A 17,608-nucleotide genomic window follows, 5' to 3' on the forward strand; every position below is an offset into this window, starting at 1 on the left:
AGAAACGACTCGGTCGATCTTTAACAATTAACATCTCTGAAGTTTCCTTGCCAAAAGATATAGCTCACAAACCACTAGTAGAGAATTGGCTTTCGATGCGCTCACTTTTGTCCCGGTTTAAAGTTGGTCCGGGACAAAAGGTTCACCAACCGGGACTAAAGCTCGGTCACTGGTGAGGGGCTCACCAACCAGGACCTTTTATCTCGGTTGCAAAGGCTAGTGGGAAAAAAAGACCCTGAGAGGGATAAAAGGGGGTCATTTATCCCGGTTGGTGTTTCAAACCGGGATAAAAGGGTCCCCAATGAGGTAACTGAAACAGGACTAAATCCCTCGAACTCTTTTATCCCGGTTTGTAATACCAATCGGGATAAAAGGGGGTCTTTTATCCCGGTTGGTGTTTCCAACTGAGATAAAAGAGTCCCCCACGAGTTAATACAAAAGGATAGCATCCAGATGTGGTGTGTAGGTGGGATGGCAAGGAAGCTATGCGCGAGGTTGGAGGTTGTGGGTTCGAATCCCACGCAGCGCGCACGCGCATATTTCGCGTTTGACTTGCGATGTGCGCGTGTGGGGGGCTCCTGGGAGCCTAGGATTTCTTTTTTTTTTTTGCAGCACCTGCCGTGGTGACCCGTTTTATCCCGGTTGGTAATACCGGGATAAAATGGGGTCTTTAGTCCCGGTTGAGTGACCCGGGACAAAAGACCCCCCTTTTGTCCCAGTTGGTTTATCCCGGATGGATTTTCGGGAGATTTGCACCCTACCAACCGGGACTAAAGGCCAATTCTCTACTAATGAACACTTGATTTTGTAGAGTACTGGGCACTGGCCGAGGGTTGTGGCGGAGCAAGCTAGGATCAGAGCTGCTTGGAGCTGCGCTGGTGCACAAGCTGCGCGTGAAGGGATGAGAAGTTGGTGATGCTTCTGCTTCTTATGTCCCAGATGCTTAGCTTTGTTTATCCTAAGCTATTACTTGCCTGATCCTCGTGTCAGTATCCTTTAATTAAGTAGTCCAGGACACTTTCGTGTGGAGTTTGTATTGTGAAAATCAGAGATGCTGTGGAAGCGTTGAACCCCTTTAGGGGCCGCACCTTTGTTTATATAAGTGATAATAGCTATTACTGTGGCATGTACAAGATCAGCTGGCGGCCAGCCATGAGTTTGTTGGTAATCTAAACTAACCCTAGATTACATACAACAACCTTCAAGATATGCATCAGGTTAACAACAAACTATGGCCGGCCACCTAACTTGAATGACACGTTACATTGTTTAACACCCTCCCTCAATTACAGCTTTCCTAAGTTGAGATTGTACTTGAAGTTCTCCAATTGTCTGACCGGGAGAAACTTTGTAAATCCATCTGCCACTTGACACCTAACGGAATAAAGTCAACTTCCAAGAGTTTTCTAGCGACTCCCTCACAAAGTGATAGTCAACTTGAATGTGCTCCGTTCTTGCATGGGAGACAGGATTAGAAGTAAGGTATTTAGCACCCATATTATCACACCAAATTCATGCCATTGTAGGACTCTGAATGTGCAGTTCCTTCAAAAGAGTTTGCACCCACATAACTTCAGCAGTAGCATTAGCAATGACTTTATACTGTACTTCTGTACTCGACCTAGACACGGTTGCTTGTTTCTTAGCATTCCATGACACAAGATTATCTCCCAAGAAAACAGCAAACCCTCCTGTTAACCTTCTATCACCTAGGCATCCTGCCCAATCTGCATCTGTATATGCACTTACCAGCATGGATGTAGACTTACACAACTTTAAACCAAGCTTGGAACAGGATTTAAGATACCTTAATATTCTTTTTACAGCCGCCCAGTGAACAGTTGTTGGAGCATGTAGGAATTGGCACACCTTGTTTATAGGGAAAGCAATATCAGGCCTGGTCAATGTTAGATACTGGAGAGCACCTACCACACTTCTATACTGAGTAGAATCGTCTGGTCCCAAAGGAACTCCCTCATGTATGACAACTTTTCACAAGTAGACAATGGTGTGCTTATCGGCTTGCAGTCTCCCATACCAACCTTCTTCAGGAGATCCGAGACATATTTTTCCTGTATCAAGAGAATTCCATTGTGTAACTTGTGTACCTCTATACCAAGAAAATAGTGTAGATCACCAAGGTCCTTTAGAGAAAAGTCCTTTTAAAGATCCAGTAAGAGAGCCGAGACAGCTTCCTGTTTGGAGCTCACCACAATTATGTCATCAACATAAATAAGGACAAATGTCATAACACTCCCTTGATTATAGAAAAATAGAGAGGTATATGCTTTAGAACCTTTAAAACCAAGATCACATAGTTTCTTACTCAAGCAAGAGTATCACGCTCGGGGTCCTTGCTTCAGTCCGTAGAGTGCTTTATCTAATTTACACACATAGTTTGGACATGTCTGATCCTCATATCCAGGTGGCTGCTTCATGTAGACTTCTTCTTCAAGGACACCATGAAGGAAGGCATTTTGCACATCTAGCTGTCCAAGAGTCCAACGACTCGAAACAGCAATACAGAGAATAATCATGATAGTAGCTGCCTTTACTACAGGACTAAAGGTGTCTTGGTAATCTATTCTATAGCTTTGCTTGAATCCCTTTGCAATGAGTCTAGCTTTATATCTATCCAAGCTGCCATCTTGTTTTTGCTTGATTTTATAAACCCACTTACAATCTATGACATTCCTACCTTTTTGAGGTGGAACAAGGTGCCAGGTTGCATTATTTTGCAGGGCTATAAATTCACGATCCATTGCACTTTTCCAATTATTATCTTGCAAGGCATCTTCTAAATTATATGGCTCACCAGTTGTTGTAAGAAAACTGAACTTATTGCTGTATTTAATGGTACCATCGGTGTAAGATTTCTCCTTACGAATACCACTTTGCAGGCACGTCTTCAGTCTTGTGTTCCCCATTGCCGAAGAGACCATAGAGGATCCGAGCTCTAGAGTCGAGGCAGATTCGTCGGGAGGCAGTGCAGGGGAAGATTCACCTCCAAGTGGGGTGGAGCCGGTGGCGGTGGACTCGTGGCGGGAGGGACGCCATTGCCCGCGCGCTCCCCAATCGTCGGACACGTGGCCGGTAGAGACTAGGCGATGCGTGAGGTAGCACTGCCGAATGTCTCTGGAGCTTCGGACACGGTGCACGTGTCAGCTAGCGACGGGTCCACCGGTGGAGGATCCGCCCCGGCAGAGCCTGTCACGCTTGGTTCGGTGCAGGGAGCAGATCCTGGAGAGGATGTTGGCGCAGGAGGATCTGCTGGCATAGGCGGATCTGGTCCGGCTTCCATGCCCAGCCCTGTATTCTTAGTAGAAAGCTCTCGAAAAGCACCAGTTTCTTCAAAAAATCATTAGCAGATAAATTAGGGAAATTAGTCACATGATTACTCAGTTGTGGGGCCCCATTGCCTAGAGTATTTGGATTTAAAAGAGATGGATCAAGAAGAGAAATTTCTATTTGTAACCGCCTACCTGAATTGGAGTGGAGTTTAGAGAAAGGAAATATGGATTTATCAAAGACCACATCTCTAGAGATAAATACCCGACCTGATGAAGGATCAAGGCACTTAAAACCTTTGTGCAAGCTGCTGTAACCCAAGAAAGTGCATTGTGTAGATCAAAATTGAAGTTTGTGAGAGTTGTAGGGGCGTAGGTTGGGCCAACATGCACAACCAAAGACTCGTAGAGATGTGTAATCTGGTTTCTGATGGAAAAGGTGCTCTAGGGGTGTTCCATGCTGAATAACTCGGCTAGGAATTCTATTGATTAGATAGACAGCAAAGAGAAAAGCATCACCCCAAAATTTGAGCGGCATGGATGCATGGGCGATACTTCCTTTCAGTGGATCCATTTTGTTGATACGCATGAGGACATGAGACATGGTGTGTGATGCCAATTTGTGTAAAAAACAAGTTTAATTTTTGATATTTCCCTCCCCAGCTAGTTTGCATGGCAATAATCTTTCTATCAAGCAATCTTTTCAACCAAATTTTTAAACTCATGAAACCTTTGGAACACATCAGATTTGAAGTTCAAAAGATAGATCCAAGTAAAGTTACTATAATCATCAATAAAACTAACATAATATTTGTCCTCCAACTGAATTGGGTGCAGGACCCCATACATCAGAAAAGACAAGTTCCAAAGGATGAGAGGAAACACTAGAAGACTTGGGATAGGGTAATTGATGGCTCATGGCCATTTGACAAGCATCACACACTGATTGTTTATTCAAATCAAAAGAACAAGGAAGATTAAAACTACTGATAACTTTCTCCACAATCGGGAGAGATGGATGCCCTAGGCGACTATGCCATTGCTCAATGGATGGCCTAACAGCTCCAAAGGCTTGCTTTATTGAATGTGTAGATGGCAGGGGATACAATCCTTTATGGCAGCTCCACGTCCCAACCCGCCATGTTGGCCGAATAGTGGGAGGCAGCGCCACCATAGATCAGCTCCATGCGATGTTCAAAGCTAAGCAGCTACGCATACACCTCTCCGATGGACATCGATTCTGCCCTAGCGATGAGGGACGTCACAACGGGGTTGTAGTCATCGGGGAGGCCGGTGAAGATGTACGAGATGAGTTCGTTGTTGTCAAGCGGTTTGCCGGAGTTGGCCATGTCGTCGGCGTAGGAGCGCATCTTGCTGACAAATTCAGCAATGGAGAGGTCACCCTTTTTTGTAGTGGCTAGGGTGATCCTTGTGTTGATGGAGCGAGCCTTTGTCATTGAGGAGAACATCACCTCGACTACGTTCCATACCTCTGCAGCAATTTTGCAGGATGCTACCTGGGACAGAATGTCCCTAGTCATAGATGAAAATAGATATCCCAGTACCTGTTGATCTGTGGCCACCCATTCTTCATGGGCAGGATTGACCGTGACGACTTCCTTCTCCGCAATCTTGGCCTTCACCATGGGCTCGGGGGCCTTGACTGCGCCTGTGAGGAAACCCTCCAGACGCGCGCCCCTCACCACGGCCAGAACTTGCGCCTTCCAGATTGCATGGTTCGCCCTAGTCAACTTCTCGGAGATAGCTTGACCGATCAAGGGATTGACGATGGGAGAAGATGAGGAGCTCAACATGGCGAAGCTTTGGATGGGATCTATTGGTTTGTATTGGCTCTGATTACCATGTGAAAATTAGAGGTGCTATGGAAGCATTGAACCCCTTTAGAGGCCGCACCTTTGTTTATACAGGTGATAACAGCCATCGCTGTGGCATGTACAACAAAGGTGATAACAGCCATCGCTGTGGCATGTACAAGATCACCCGGCGGCCAGCCATGAGTTTGTTGGTAATCTAAACTAACCCTAGATTACATACAACAACCTTCAAGATATACATCATAGCAAGTACATTGCTATACGTCAGCGGTCTCATAGGTCGTCTCATGCAGTGCCGCGTAGGAATTTTGATGATGTGGAGAAGAGAGAGCGAGGAGAGAGAAAGTGGTCGTGGTTTCGCGAAACAACCGCCTCATGAACTAAATTTTAGGACTACGAGACAACTCAACAACCATTGCACGATTTGTTGTTGCCATGCAACTTATAATATTTCTTTTTTCATATGCACAAATTAAGGAATTATATAGCTCTACCAGAAGACAACACATTGTACGGGTTGTCCGTTGAATCGTCTCATAATTACGTGTTAATGCATGATACCGCCTATTAGATGACACCAATGTACTTGCCCTCGGGCTAACAACAAACTATGGCCGGCCACCTAACTTGAATGACATGTTACATTGTTTAGCATCTAGAGAGCGAGTGAAGGTACGGTGCATGGTAGTCGCCCAAAGAGAATCTGGAGAAGCTGGCAGAGAGAACTCAGGGAATCGTGGCGCACTCAAGACATGTGTGCATGAACGAGATAGATCAGCAGCTGCTCGAAATGGATACCCTCCAACTTTGCTAAATCCGTAAAGCACGCCTAACCTACGTACCATATATATAGGCACCATATATACGTCAATTCGTAAAAGCCTAGGACAGATCCACATCACGCAAAGCCCTATACACGAAAGACGAAATAAACGGATCACCCGTCAGAGGCTGATATCGATCTTCCCGATCCCACCATTCAATTACGGATATGTGCTTGCACCTTATCTTCTTAACAATCTCTCCCCAGTTTCTACCACATTCTCGTTCCCTTTTGCTCTATCTAGTCCGGATGCGTGTGTGCTTGCTGGATGCCATAGCTGCAAGCTGCTGCTAGCCATGCACGTACACACCAACAGAAAAAGTCATCTCTGTGTGCAGCTCAAGCAAAGGTGATGGGATCATGGGAAAAAGGGTTCTTGGCTGCAGCATGTTGCTCTCGTGCTGTGTCCCTGTCGTGATCTTGACCCGCGTCAGAATATTCGCGGCCAAGGATTGACAAGTGTGTGAAAGATGGGAGAAGACTGGGTCAATCAATGCAACTAGTAGCTGTCGTCCAGGCTCGCAGCTGACGGCGACGACGATCGATGCTAGCTAGTGGGTGCGCGCCGCGGCGGGTGTGAGAGCCGCCGGTGGTATTGTAGCTAGCAGATGGACAGCCGCGTTCGCCGCCACGCGTAGTATATCGTACCGCGCCTGTAAGGCAGTAACGACAGTTCCCAGCACGCATGGTGTGCCGTTAAAGATGGGCGTGGAGCAGCCGAGCAGGTCGAGCCAGCGGATTGTCGAACTGGTCCGTGAAAACATAGTAGAAAACGATCCTTCATAAAAATCTCGAAAAGAACTGGTGCAGCGAACGTGATCCCATTAAACCATAGTTTGTGATTTTGGTGATTGAGTGATAATACATTGGGACTAATAGTTTGTCAAGCACGTGCCTTGTAGGTTTTTCAGATTCCAAGTATGCAAACCAAACCATGGCAAGGTCCAAATCATGGTATTCAAGCATCCAAACTATGGTATTCTTGATAGCCAAATTATGATATTCAAGCATCCAAGCTATGGTATTCAAGTGACCAAGCCATGGTATTCAAGCATTCAAGCTATGGTATTCAAATGACCAAATCATGGTATTTAGGATTATTCTGTAGTATTCAAGCATCCAATTGATAGAGAAAATCCAGAGATGTTTCGATGGTCCACCGAATCAAGCATCGGAGCAATTGGTACAATGGGAAAATCAACTTGAGTTCCAGGAAGCATCGGATGATCCTACAGTAGCGTCGGAGCAATTCACAGAGAAGGCAGAAATTAACCTATAGCACCGGATGTTCCGATACCCTATGGAGGTGACCGTCGGACGAAGCATATTTACTTTGCGAAGTTCCAGAGAGGTTTTGGACAAAAATCCTTCAGCAACGGATGTTCCGATGGTACCATCGGATGAAGCGTCGGATGAATTTTGGATGAATCGGTGAAGAACTTGGGCGCACGGAGGCCAATAGCTAGTTGCACCGAATGTTCCGATGCATGCCCAAACAGACCATCGGAACATCCGATGATATACTTTAACTAGCTGTTAGAGCAACGGATCTTTGATGCCTTGGGCTATTTATACCCCTTCCACTCGTCCATTTGAAATTGCTGGAGTGTGCAGGAATCCATTGGAGATCAAGACTCATCAAGAACACATTCAAGCCACCAAAAGTACTTAAGTGATTTATCAAAGGCTTAGCACAAGCTTAAGAGAGTGATTAGTGCTAGGATAGGCCGAGAAAGAGAGAGTGCAAGGTGTGCCTACCTTGTGATCGGTTTTAGGAATAAACCACAGTTGTAGAAGGTGTGCCGGCACCTTGGAGCCTTGATGGCTCACCGGCAAGTCTTCAACCCTCCGGCTTGATGTGGAGCGGCGTCGACGACCGTGTGCGGGGGACGTGGAGACCCCCTTCCTTCGTGGAGATGGCATTAAGGTGACCGGGGAACTTGGCGTGAGCGTTAGTGGCCAATCCCTTGTGGCAAGTCAAGGGGTGTCCCGAAAAAGACTTGATGACCGAGAAGTAATACTCTTGTGTGAGTACTTCAACAACGTGGACTAGTGGTGGCCTAGTGCCTATCGATACCACGGGATAAATCTCGAGTCAAGAGTTTGCGTCCCTTGCCTTTACCTCTTACATTTCCGCATTTCATACCTGCAATGCAACTCATGTGCCTTTACTTTCTTAGCGTAGTATCCTTGTAGGATTGGCTCTAGGTTGCAAAACTTATTTTGGGATGAGGGTTTCACACTAGATCAACTATAGTTGTACAAGTGTTTCACACTAGATCAACTATAGTTGTACATCTTGAAAGCATGATCTAGTTTAAGTTTGATGCGAAAGTAGTGGAAGTCATAGGTTAAGGTTTTAAGTTGCCTAATTCACCCCTCCCTTTCTTAGACTATGAACACCGATTCCTTTCAATTGAATCCAGGACTAAAGAGATTTTAATCCCAGGTCTAAATTTCATAATACGAAGAAATCTCGAGGCACATTAGTTTACAAGCGATCGGACGGAAATCGATTTCGGGCAGGCTATCGGCCGTCCCTCAATGCACATCCTCTTCCGTTCTCTTTTGAAACGTGCGCGAGAAGATATGTGCAACAATAGAAATGAGTGAAAAATTTTCACAAACAAAATTTATAAAAAATTGTCCGCATGAGAAAAGGAAAACTAGAGGGAAAATTTTAGAAAAAATAAACATTAGGGGAAAAAGTTTAAAGAAAATTTTAAAAAAATTAGGAAAGATGTTCTGGAACAAAAAATTGAAACAAAAATTTTGGAAAATTTTTTGAGACAAAGATTCATGAAAAAAAATTAGAAGCAAGATTTAGATAAAAAAATTTGAAAAAAAAGAAAAAAACAATCAACTTGGTGTCGGCGGGCGAGCTCGCCTCGGCCCAGCGCTGACGCTCCCGTGGGGGAGCTCCCGCGGATGCCCGTGTGCCACCATCCCAGTGGGACCTCGGCCCGAGGACTGCTCGACACCGTCTTTGGCAGGGGAGCTCGCCCCCAGCAGATCGTGCGCTAATCGCTACTCCCTCCATCCTAAATTGTAAGTCATTCCAAGAATCTTGGAGAGTCAAAGCATCTCAAGTTTAATCAAAATTATAGAGAAAATTATAAAGATTTATGACATCAAATAGGTATACTATGAAAATATAATTGATGAAAAATCTAATCATACTTAGATGACATCATAAATGTTATTATATTATCATATAAATTTGGTTAAACTTGAGATATTTGACTCTCCAAGATTTTTGAAATGATTTACAATTTGGAATGGACGAGTATCATTTAGCGCGACTGGTGGCAGTTAACCTCATCCTTCTAGTTTCTTTGAATGGGCTGTGATCTCCACCAGAATGAATAAACCACAAATTGTGTAGCTCCTCCTCACACATGGAGGAAAGTAACCACAGCCCAAATGAAGTAGTGGCACCGATAGGCCCAAATGAAGTAGTGGCGGACCATTAAACAACGAGCCCGATGCCACTTCCTTTCAATCTGCGATTAGCCCAATGCGGCAAAACTATTGTTTTTGCAAGGTTGACTGAGCCATGGATAAAGTAGCTCAACATCACAACAAATTTAACTATTGCTGGACAAAGTTTGATCTCTCGCCAACGCACAATTGTAAATCTACTAAATATGGCCCCTATAGTTGAGGACGCATGTAGGCTAAGCCTGGGCGTAGTTGCATTTTCTTTGAAAAGCAAACAAAATGTGTGTTTATAAAAACTTGTGAAAAAACTTCAGAGACCTTGCGTAGCCATGGAAAACTTTTTACACAAAATTTTCCGGAAAAGGTTGATCACATGTGTGCTAAAACAAAATGACAAACTTGAAACTTGCAGCTGAATGTCTTATTATGAGCATACTGCATGCATTAGCATTCAGATGTAACATGTAATCACGCACTGTGTACTGCACCACGGATGTGTATTACTTTCTTAACATTTTTTTCAAGCCATCGTTTCGTCACGTTTTCTTTCTTGTGCTTGGTGATCTGTTTTCTCGATGATCCACAAATAAACGACCCCAGATCAAACATGTGCTCTTTGAGGGCTCGAGAAGAAGCCTGTCTGCCGCTATCCGTCGATGCGCACAGCGGCAAAGGCCTCCAGTTTCTTCCGGTGCTGAATCATCTCCGGCTTGTAGCAGAAAACGACGTACTCGCCGTACTCGAATGGCCTGTAGGCGGCGGGGTGGTCTGCGCCCACTGCCTCGTCGATCGCACGAACGACGATGTCGTCTTTCGGGGAGGAGAAGAGGATGGAGGAGTACCGGGTCTTGTCGCCGCCGGCCATCACCACGCGGTGCAGTGGATTGAACACCCGACCATTCGTCAGGACCTTGAAAGTGTCGCCGGCGAAGATGAGGAAGGAGCCCGGGGACAGCACCGGGCGAGCCCAGCCACCCTCGCCGCGGCCGCACTCCACCTCCACGCCGTCGATGTCGTTCTGCGTCAGCACGGCGAGGAAGCTCGTGTCCCGGTGCGCGGGGAGGCCGACGACCCTCCCCTCCGCCGCGCCGGGCGCCGCGTACTCCGTCAGCCGGAGCTTGAACGCCGTCGCCTTCGCCTGCTCCTCGATGTACTCGGCGGTCGCGCCCACGCCCTCCAGCACCATCCGCCGCACCACGGCCTCCAGCACCGCCACTCTCTCCGCGTACGCGTGCATCGACTCGCTGCAGCAAATTAAATTTAACCCGTTAGCCCCTGGCAAGCGTTTGGACGCCGACGAGGACGACCTCGAGAGAATCTTCACCAGAAGGCGGTGTTGCCCGTGTCAGGCCACATGAGGTCGGCGAAGGCGCGGACGGCGTCGACGGAGAGCGGGTCCACGATGGCCAAGCTCTCGTAGGGCAAGCCGGGGATGGAGCCGACGTAGCCGCGGTACGGCTTCTCGCTGGTGTTGCGCGCCTTGGCGCTCACGGGCAGTGAGAGGAGAGACTCCACCGCGCCACCCGCGCCGAGCACGGCGGCGCTGAGCTCCGGGGTGATGAGGCCGTCCATGACGGCCTCGAAGCAGCCGTGCTCGCAGAGCGCGTCCATGACGGCCCCGCGCACCGCGGCCCATTTGGCGTCGTCGGAGGTGCCTCCTGTGGCTGGATCGATGCCGGCGAAGTCGATCCTGGGGATGCTGCCGTGCATGTCAGCCATCGTCTCGATCTCTTTAGCTTCCGCGGCCGACTCCGGAGGAAGTTGGCTTTGTGATCGAGTGATTGTTGGCTAGCTTGCCAAATTCTGCTGTTCCCTAGCTCGTCAATCGTGCCTTTATAGAAGTGGATTGCTCAAGTCCACTGAGATTTTTTTTAATCTAATAACGCAGAAATTTTCACATCGTACTGAACCTCGAATAAAGGAGATATAGGGATGATAGTCCTCGGGCCTCTTTCACAATCTAACTCAATTTATCTATTTTTAACCTATATTATTATGGCACAACTCTTATTGAGCCCGATTCTTAAATTTGTTACGTTAAATTAAAAGGGTACTTTACCACCTCCAGATATACCGTATACGCTTTTCAGAATTGAAGTTTTGGTGCCAGCCATAGATTGGCTGCTCTTGTGTAGTGAACACAGGGAGATTCGGTTGTCTCGGGAGCTTCTCAGCTTGCAATATGCTTGCTCTGTTCTTTATGTTTGTTTTATACCCTCGTGAAGGTGCGTAGGGTGATTCCGTTGTCGCAGGAGCTTCCGCTTGAGATATGCTCCCTCTATCTTTTGGTTTGGTTTTTAGCACACGTCCTAGCTAAGAACTGTTTTGGAATTGTCTCTTATGCAATCCTATAAAGGACAAACACAATTACATAAAAGGAAAAAAATGTCCATCTTACATTTTCACTACCTCAAACAATCAATTTGAACTTTTAACAATGAATTTGACAAAAACTAACTAAAGACAACCGAAGCAACAAAAAGGAAGGAAAGACAAGGCCCGGTTAGATTGGTACCCCAACACGCGTTCCACTCGAGCAAAGCCATGGAGCTATTCCCGTGGCCTTGGTGCTTCTTCATGCTGCTGCTCCTCGTCATCCTCCCTGCTCTTGCACTCCTCGAGCTGCAATCTCATCTGACTCGTCGAACTTCCGCGCCAGGGACAAGGTTGCCGCCTGGCCCGTGGCGGTTCCCGATAATCGGCAGCCTCCTCCACCTGCTGACCACGGACGACCCGCGGCTCGTGCACCGCGCCTTGGCCGCACTCGCGCGCCGCTACGACGCCCCCGTCATGTACCTCCGGCTCGGGGAGCTGCACGCCGTCGTCGTCTCGTCGGCCGACGCCGCGAGGGAGGTCGTCAGGGAGCACGACGCCAACTTCGCCACCCGGGCCATGACCGCGGCCGTCAGGGCCACCGTCGGGGACAAGGTGGGGATCGTCCTCTCGCCCCACAGCGTCATGTGGCGGAGGCTCCGAAGGATCTGCACCGCCGAGCTCCTTAGCGCGAGGCGCGTCCGGTCCTTCCGCTCCGTCCGCGAGGACGAGGCCGCGCGCCTCGCCAGCGCCATCGCCACCGGCGAGCGTCAGTTGATCAACGTCAGCGAGCTGGTGTCTCGGTTCGTGTCCGACACCGTCCTGCGCGCCATCATGGGCGAGCGGTTCAGGTGGCGGGACGAGTTCATGGCGACGCTGGCGAAGGCGATGACGAGGGGCGCCGAGTTCGGCGCCGCAGACCTGTTCCCGTCGTCGAGGCTCCTCCGTGCCGTTAACGGCGCGGTGAGGGAGTCCAGGGCGCTGAACGCCAGGCTGTTCGAGCTGGTGGACCGCGCCATCGACCAGCGCCGCGGGAGGAAGGCTGGAGCGGATGCCGAGGACGTCGGCGCCGACGATGCACGCGACTGCTTGCTCGATGTGCTTCTGAGGTTGCAGGAACACGACGATGATCTCGATTGCCCTCTCACCATGGCGACCGTGAAAGCTGTCATCCTTGTACATGCCACGTCATAGCTCCTGCTCTTTCACTTTTCTGTTTCCGACCAAACAAAATACTGCTTTACACTCTTTAAACTTACGTACACGTAGGAAGTGTCGATTAGTGACGAACTTCAAGAAACACGAGAGGAGATCTTAATTTGACCTCTTCTTGAAACACCTTTGCAGGACATGTTTGGGACCGGGACAAGTACAACATCGACAACGATCCAATGGGCCATGTTAGAGCTCATGAAGAATCCGAAAATGATGCGGAAGGCGCAACTAGAGATACGACATGCCTTGAGATGCAAGTCACGGGTAACAGAGGATGACTTGATCAACCTGAAGTACCTAAAGCTTGTCATCAAAGAAACATTAAGGTTGCACCCACCAACATCCGTGCTTTTCCCAAAAGCTAGTCAGGAATGTTGTAAGATCCTTGGGTACGATGTGGCAGAAGGCATGCTCATGATCATGAATGTCTGGGCTATTAACAGGGACCCAAAGTACTGGGTTGATGCTGAGGTTTTCAAGCCAGAGCGGTTTGAAGGAACTTCGGTTGATTTCAGAGGCATAGACTTCCAATTCTTACCATTTGGGGGAGGAAGAAGGATGTGCCCAGGCATGACGCTTGCACATGCAAACATTGAGTTAGCACTTGCAACGCTTCTACATCACTTCGACTGGCAGCTTCCACATGGGGTCACACCCAATGAGGTAGACATGGCTGAGAAATTTGGCGTGGATGTTCACCCGAAGAGGGATGTTTACCTCTGTCCAGTCCTAGTTGTGCCACCTGAAATGGAGTCCTAGTTCATTAGTCTTTGCAAGTAATAATAGGGTGTATATGATCCAATAAGTTGTATATTATTTGCATGTTCTTCAGGACTTGGTGCAACGCTTTACAATTTCAAAATATTGGAACTCCTTAAGCCATAAGCCATCCTAGCTAAGGCGCACCCGGTACGATATTAGATTACTAGTCCTAGTATTTGTGGCACACCACACTCATGGTTAGAGGTGGTAATGAATCAGGTTCCTCATACATTCTTCACAATCCAACTACTCTTGAGTAAACGATTAAATATAACATACACGTAGCTTGTAAGTAGTTTGGAAGACGCGAATTGAACGTAGCTCACCTGGTAAGGTTTCGTGTGGTGGCAATGCCCACCAGAGTTCGAGTCTCTTAGAGGTGCTTATGAAGGCAGAGTACGTGCATGTATGTGAACGTATGCGTTTGTACTCTGTTTCACAAATTTCACAAAAAAAAAAGTTTGGAAGTTCCGAGTACAGTTCATTATGTATCTGCACCATTTCTTTTGAAAAAATAGTTTACAAGTCCCGAGTATAGTTCATTATGTATTTGCACCATTTCTAGTATTAATTTGGGCCATCTTCGTTCATCAGGTCGTCACACATCTTATTCATGTAAATCTCTTTCGCCCCAAGTACCTGTAATTTATGGTCGTGCGCGTGGGTGTATGCAGTAGGGTAGCAGATCCTTAAAAAAAGCTAAACAAATGGTATCACTTAACAAGATCCGTAATTTACGGACCCTAAAAGACTAAAATACAACTGCATCAGAAAAATACAAAGCATATGCACAAGAATGCATTGTTAATCACCAAAGTCTGTAGCTCTGTACAGAAAATTTTGCAAATCTGATCCTGACGCTCTACTTCCTGTGGCGCCGCCCGATGTTGTGTTGAGCATTCAGTCGGAAACGAACGGCTCAGATTTTCGTCAACCGCACGATCTCCGGTGGGAAGACGGCCCGGAGAAAAAACACACCGCGGGATCAGAGTATCAGATAGGCAGGCCCACTTGCAGGGAACGCCACGTGCGATCTCCGTCACCTCGCGCTTCCGTGATCCGCTCCAAAATCCAGGCGGCTCCTTGTCATCTTCCGCCACCGGACCCACCTGCCGGTGACACGAATCGCCCGAGTGGGAAAAAAAAAAGGAAGTCTCCAACAGTGACATCCTCGTGCCGGTGGCCCATTTCGCTTGCTCACTCGATCCGCTTCCCTGCTTCCGCTCCGCTCCGCTCTGCTCTGCTTCGGGTCGTCGCCGGCGGGAGCAGAGCACACCCACCCCGCGCGGAGCGATGTCATCGGCCGCGGCCGCGGCTGCCATGGCCTTCGTCGGCTGCGACGAGCTCAGCGTCGAGCTCGCCGCCTCCTTCCTTCGCTCCGGCGCCTGCGTCCGCTGCTTCGTCCCCGACCCCGAGGTCCGTCTCTGCTCCCCCCTCATCGCCGCCCTTCCGCGCTTCCTCCTCCCGCATGTCGCTTCGTTTCTCCCGGATGATCACGAGTGGTTAATTGGTGACTCACGCGCAGGCGGCGGACCAGTCGGCGTCGGCGGCGCTCGCGGAGTTGAGCGGCTTGCTCCGGTGCGCGAGCCCCGCGGAAGCGGCCCGAGGTGATCCTGCACTCTCGAGCTCCAGTACTGGCCCGTTTTGATTCGAGATGGAGGCATACGGGTGGTGTGCGTGATGAGTGGGTGTGGGTCGGTAGGCGTTGGGAAAGCTGCTACGCTTCGTGCGTGCGTGCGAGGCGTTTGTTGGAATGCCGGCCGAGGAGGTCATGCTCAGCTGATCGATCGCATACCTATCGGTGACTGCAGATTCCGAGCTGGTGATCGTGCTGACCGACGCGGATGGGGTTGATGAGCTGTTCTTCGGAGTTGAGGGTATAGCGGAAGGTACGTGTGGATCTTTTATCAGTTTGACTTTTGCATGCCACCCTTGTGTTGGGAACAAGTGGTAATTTATGCCATGTTTGTTTGAGCATTGTAGGTTTGAGCCAGGGTGCTGTTGTATTGATTCGGTCGACACTGCTTCCTAGCCAGCTGGAGAAGCTGGATCAGAAACTTGCAGGTAAAATGTTTTGTTTGTTGACTCGCCTGCAGGACCTCCTGTAGTAAGACTAAGACGTCTAGGTGCACTTTAATTACTAGGTGTAGCAAAGCTGAGCATTTAAAAACCCAACACTCGTGTATAATTTTATGAGTTTATATTTGACTTTATTATTAAAGGGAGCACATTTGACAATTTGAATGCTGTGTCCAAAGGTCACATGTATACCTTTTTTCTCTATGAATGTACTATACCCATTGCGATCACAGAGGATGTTATTTTGGAGATGAATGACTGTGCAGATGAAAAGAAGGATGTCCTTCTTCTTGATGGGTACATTTTCAGTGGTCTTTCCGATGAATTGAAGCAACATATTGTTGTAAGCAGTGCACTTATGAGAATTTGTCTTGCATGCATGTATGTTTCCATTTCTCTTATCATTATTTACTTTAAGAATATCAGGTTGTAGCATCTGGGAGACAGGATGTAGCAGAAAGAGCAAGACAGTTTTTCAATGGTAAGTTCAAATATCTCTGTTCACTAATATTCCAGTCTTCTGTCATATCTTATGATATGCGCAAGGTGTAAGAATGCTAAAACTTTTATTTTTTTTTGGTGGGAGGGAGCTAAAACTTTAATGTATTTTCTGAATCTTTTCAGGTCTAGACAAAACCATTTACTTTGCTGAAGGTGAATTTTGCACTAGCAGGTTGCTCTCCCTTTCTGACAAGAGTAATAATATTTTTTCTGTTCAAGACTATGTAGCAGAGTTGCATATCTTATCATCAATGAAGGACAAACAGTCCAATATAAACCTATAGCCATGCTATGGAACATCTACCACAAAAGCTATATTCATACCAGTTAGTGAAACTACTATACATCAATGTTAACTATACATATCATTTCACTGTGCATTCTTTGCTAATTAACATGTAAAAGGCACTCCAGTGCCTTTCCTCACTATGTATATCATTTGTCTGCAGCAAAATTAGGCTAGTGAATGATTTGCTGGAGAGCATTCATTTTATTGCATCTGTTGAAGCAATGTATCTTGGTGTTCGAGCTGGGATTCATCCATCTATTATCTATGACATAATATCAAATGCTGCTGGAAGCTCAAGGTTATGGGAGTTTTTCTATTGTCTGTGTTATATCTAATAAATAATACTTGACTTTTTTTTCAAGTAAAAGTTTATATGATTACAGGATATTTGTGGAGTTAGTTCCTAAACTTCTGACTGAGGATCCTTTGCTTATTGACTTTTTAAACTCGTCAAAGAAAAGTGCAGTAAGTTCCTGTTCTTTTTCTTATGAGAGTTGCAGGCAATTTCATGCTTACTTTCACGTTCTGGTCCTCTTAATCATTTATACGTGCCATTCTGATATTGCTAACAGAAAAAGAATTATCACTACTGCATGGCCGAATGCTTCCAGTTCTGAACTTCTAACAGTTTCACTTTTATAAAACATAGAGCTATGTGATGGATATGGCTAAAGCAGTAACGTTTCCACTGCCACTTCTGGGTGTTGCTTATCAACAATTGATACATGGTATGCTCAAAGCTTTTTTACATGTCAGCCTATTTGCTAGCCAGAGTGGATAGCATATGCGAAAACACTGTCCTAATGTCCTAATGTCATTAATGTTTGGAATCAAAAGCTTGAGATAATCCGTCCATGTGTACTATCTGCATTGCTTTCATAACAGAACTACAATTTCTGCAAGCTTGCTTATGCTTTTTTTGGTTCATGCATTCTTCTCTGTAAAATTTGCAGGTTCTTCAGCAGTAATTGGAGATGGATCTGCCTCACCCCTGAAGGTGTGGAGTTGCTGTTTGCACTCAAGCTGCTTACAGCTGCTTTATCCCCCCGTGCCCCTTCCCCCC

At 47.2% G+C, this 17,608-nt stretch overlaps 5 protein-coding genes across 5 annotated transcripts in view; 3 read left to right on the forward strand and 2 right to left on the reverse strand.

The window, feature by feature from the left end:
* Positions 1 to 10,032: 10,032 nt before the first annotated feature.
* Positions 10,033 to 10,623, reverse strand: LOC111257051 (probable 2-oxoglutarate-dependent dioxygenase AOP1.2). The gene has a single exon (XM_022826070.1). The coding sequence runs from the start codon at positions 10,621 to 10,623 to the stop codon at positions 10,033 to 10,035; it is 591 nt and encodes a 196-aa protein (XP_022681805.1).
* Positions 10,624 to 10,706: 83 nt separating this feature from the next.
* LOC101759476 (probable 2-oxoglutarate-dependent dioxygenase AOP1.2) lies at positions 10,707 to 11,105 on the reverse strand. Its single transcript, XM_022826071.1, has one exon. It carries the CDS (start codon positions 11,103 to 11,105, stop codon positions 10,707 to 10,709), a length of 399 nt encoding a protein of 132 aa, XP_022681806.1.
* An 825-nt stretch (positions 11,106 to 11,930) lies between these two features.
* Positions 11,931 to 12,952, forward strand: LOC101759882 (ent-isokaurene C2-hydroxylase). Its single transcript, XM_022826072.1, is given in 2 exon segments — positions 11,931 to 12,836; positions 12,839 to 12,952. Coding segments are annotated over 2 exon segments (1,020 nt in total).
* A 145-nt stretch (positions 12,953 to 13,097) lies between these two features.
* On the forward strand, positions 13,098 to 13,673 carry LOC111257052 (ent-isokaurene C2-hydroxylase-like). The gene has a single exon (XM_022826073.1). The coding sequence runs from the start codon at positions 13,098 to 13,100 to the stop codon at positions 13,671 to 13,673; it is 576 nt and encodes a 191-aa protein (XP_022681808.1).
* Positions 13,674 to 14,861: 1,188 nt separating this feature from the next.
* The window catches only part of LOC101760300, a gene marked incomplete in the record, with an annotated part of 24,709 nt that continues 21,962 nt past the window's right edge, over positions 14,862 to 17,608 (forward strand). Inside the window, 11 exon segments of the mRNA XM_012845612.2 lie at positions 14,862 to 15,092; positions 15,202 to 15,283; positions 15,488 to 15,565; positions 15,660 to 15,740; positions 16,022 to 16,098; positions 16,182 to 16,236; positions 16,380 to 16,428; positions 16,706 to 16,843; positions 16,929 to 17,010; positions 17,195 to 17,273; positions 17,499 to 17,544. Coding sequence (XP_012701066.1) covers positions 14,970 to 15,092; positions 15,202 to 15,283; positions 15,488 to 15,565; positions 15,660 to 15,740; positions 16,022 to 16,098; positions 16,182 to 16,236; positions 16,380 to 16,428; positions 16,706 to 16,843; positions 16,929 to 17,010; positions 17,195 to 17,273; positions 17,499 to 17,544 — 890 coding nt within the window.

Source organism: Setaria italica, chromosome IV (genome assembly GCF_000263155.2).
Source record: "Setaria italica strain Yugu1 chromosome IV, Setaria_italica_v2.0, whole genome shotgun sequence".
Lineage (NCBI taxonomy): Eukaryota > Viridiplantae > Streptophyta > Magnoliopsida > Poales > Poaceae > Setaria > Setaria italica.

Bases quoted from the DNA above. Each gene is read 5' to 3' on its own strand.
- LOC111257051 (XM_022826070.1), bottom strand. From the start codon at position 10,623: ATGCACGCGTACGCGGAGAGAGTGGCGGTGCTGGAGGCCGTGGTGCGG.
- LOC111257052 (XM_022826073.1), top strand. From the start codon at position 13,098: ATGTTAGAGCTCATGAAGAATCCGAAAATGATGCGGAAGGCGCAACTA.
- LOC101759476 (XM_022826071.1), bottom strand. From the start codon at position 11,105: ATGGCTGACATGCACGGCAGCATCCCCAGGATCGACTTCGCCGGCATC.